The sequence below is a fragment of the Ursus maritimus genome, unplaced genomic scaffold, assembly GCF_017311325.1.
Source record: "Ursus maritimus isolate PB19 unplaced genomic scaffold, ASM1731132v1 scaffold_4, whole genome shotgun sequence".
Classification (NCBI taxonomy): Eukaryota; Metazoa; Chordata; class Mammalia; order Carnivora; family Ursidae; genus Ursus; species Ursus maritimus.
In genome coordinates, this window is record NW_024426552.1 from 59,794,385 (window position 1) to 59,796,256 (window position 1,872).

A 1,872-nucleotide genomic window follows, 5' to 3' on the forward strand; every position below is an offset into this window, starting at 1 on the left:
TCATGTTTTAAACAACTAGGACTGGGCAGAGAAGCATAGAAATCTACGGATCTCACTAGTGCTCAGACCCCAAGTCTGCAGGGTTTCCTTCTAATTCCACTTCTAAAACATTTAAAGCCTGTGGTCAAGCTAAAGCTGCAACAAATCCCAAACATATCTCAACTAAAGACCAGATTTATTTAGCTCTCCACTCCAGATCTTTTCTAGACATAAATGATTTACATCCACTTTGTATTGTTTCCTTACACAAAATATCCTTAGCACCATAAAATTGCATGACAAATAAGAAATGTGAATCATGGCCAAAAGAGAATATATGGAGAGAAGCAGACACAGAGATGACCCATATGTCAGAATTTTAAATAAAATATGTATAATAAAAAATCTAAAGGAGCAAGTAGAAAAAGTAGGCAATGTGAGTAAAGAGATGGGGGATTTTAGCAAAAACATAACTATATTAATCAAAAATCTACTGAAAATTCCAGAAAAGATGCAATACCATAAATGAAGGACTCATTAGATGGATTTAACAGCAGACTGGAATCTGAAAAGAGTAAGTATCCTGGAAGACAGGTCGACAGAGCTCCTGGTGCTGCTTGTGCGCACTGGTTCAAGTGAGGGCCTGGACCTCTTTGTGAAGCAGCAACTGAGAATAATGTGGCACATGTCATGGCAAATGAAGAGCCCAAGGAAGGAGTCAAGATTGGGAACAAGGATCATGTTAATGTGAAGGCGTTGGGTCTGGATGGTTCTGTGGTGCCATTTAAGATTAAGAGGCACATGGCACTTAGTAAACAAATGAGAGCCTATTGTGAACAATAGGCTTGTCAATGAGCTTTGTCAACGAGGCAAATCAGATGCCAAAGGGATGGGCAGGCAATCAATGAAACAGACATTCCTGCACAGTTGGAGATGGAGGATGAAGATACAATTAATGTGTTCCAGCAGCAAACAGAAGGTGTTTACTAAAAACGGAACCTGCTACTTTACTCCAGAACTCTATTCCTCCAGACCAAAAGGACAACCTCAATTAGAAAACTGCGATCTGCTTCCACCTCATCCTGACTACTACAGTAGAGTTCTCTCAATTCTTTCATTTTCCCTTTCCCCAATCCTTTATTGCACATTAAGTAACTGGTGTATATAGACAAGCATATTGCATTTAACTGAATGGCCAATGATATGTTTTGGTCAGTACCAAATGGAGATGAGATAGGGAAAAATACTGATTTTATGAAAATATCCCCTTCTCCATTTGTGGCATTCAGCTCCTATCTTTATATCTCAGTAAGTTATTTTGCTCTCAAAACAAAACAAAAAAGAACAACATAAAAATCCTTGCATACTTTGATTGGAAAATTCCCATGCTTTCCATTTGTCACTATAAAACCAAGGACAATTTTATAACTTTTTGTACATAGCTATACCATGTAGGATGATCTGTCTTAAGTAGGAATAAATTAATCTAAAAGAAGATTCCTAGATATTTTTTCAAGTATCTCATTGTTTAAATAAAATTCTTGTTTAAAATGAACAAAACAGATCAAGAGAAGGCATCCAAACTAAAGCCAAAAAAAAAAAAAGAGAGAGAGAGAGAAAGAGAGAGAGAGAGAACTGTTTGAGATCTGTAGGACAATATCAAACCCACCATGAGTATAGAAAAAGAAGATACAGAATAGGGTAAAAAAAATATTTAAAGAAATATAGCAGAGAATGACTGAAATGGTTGAAAGATGTTAACACACATCTGATACTCAGTGGACCTCATGCAGAGTACTACAAAATAAAAAACGCCTAAACTCTTCATAGTTAAATTGCTGAAAACAAAATTTAATAATTTAAAAGCAGTCAGCAAAAAAACAGACACATTAT

General features: G+C 36.1%; 1 protein-coding gene across 1 annotated transcript; it reads left to right on the forward strand.

Moving 5' to 3' along the window:
* Positions 1-580: 580 nt before the first annotated feature.
* LOC103678800 (small ubiquitin-related modifier 2-like) lies at positions 581-1,553 on the forward strand. Its single transcript, XM_040621709.1, is given in 1 exon segment — positions 581-1,553. A coding segment is annotated over 1 exon segment (300 nt). The 5' UTR covers positions 581-669; the 3' UTR covers positions 970-1,553.
* Positions 1,554-1,872: the final 319 nt, after the last annotated feature.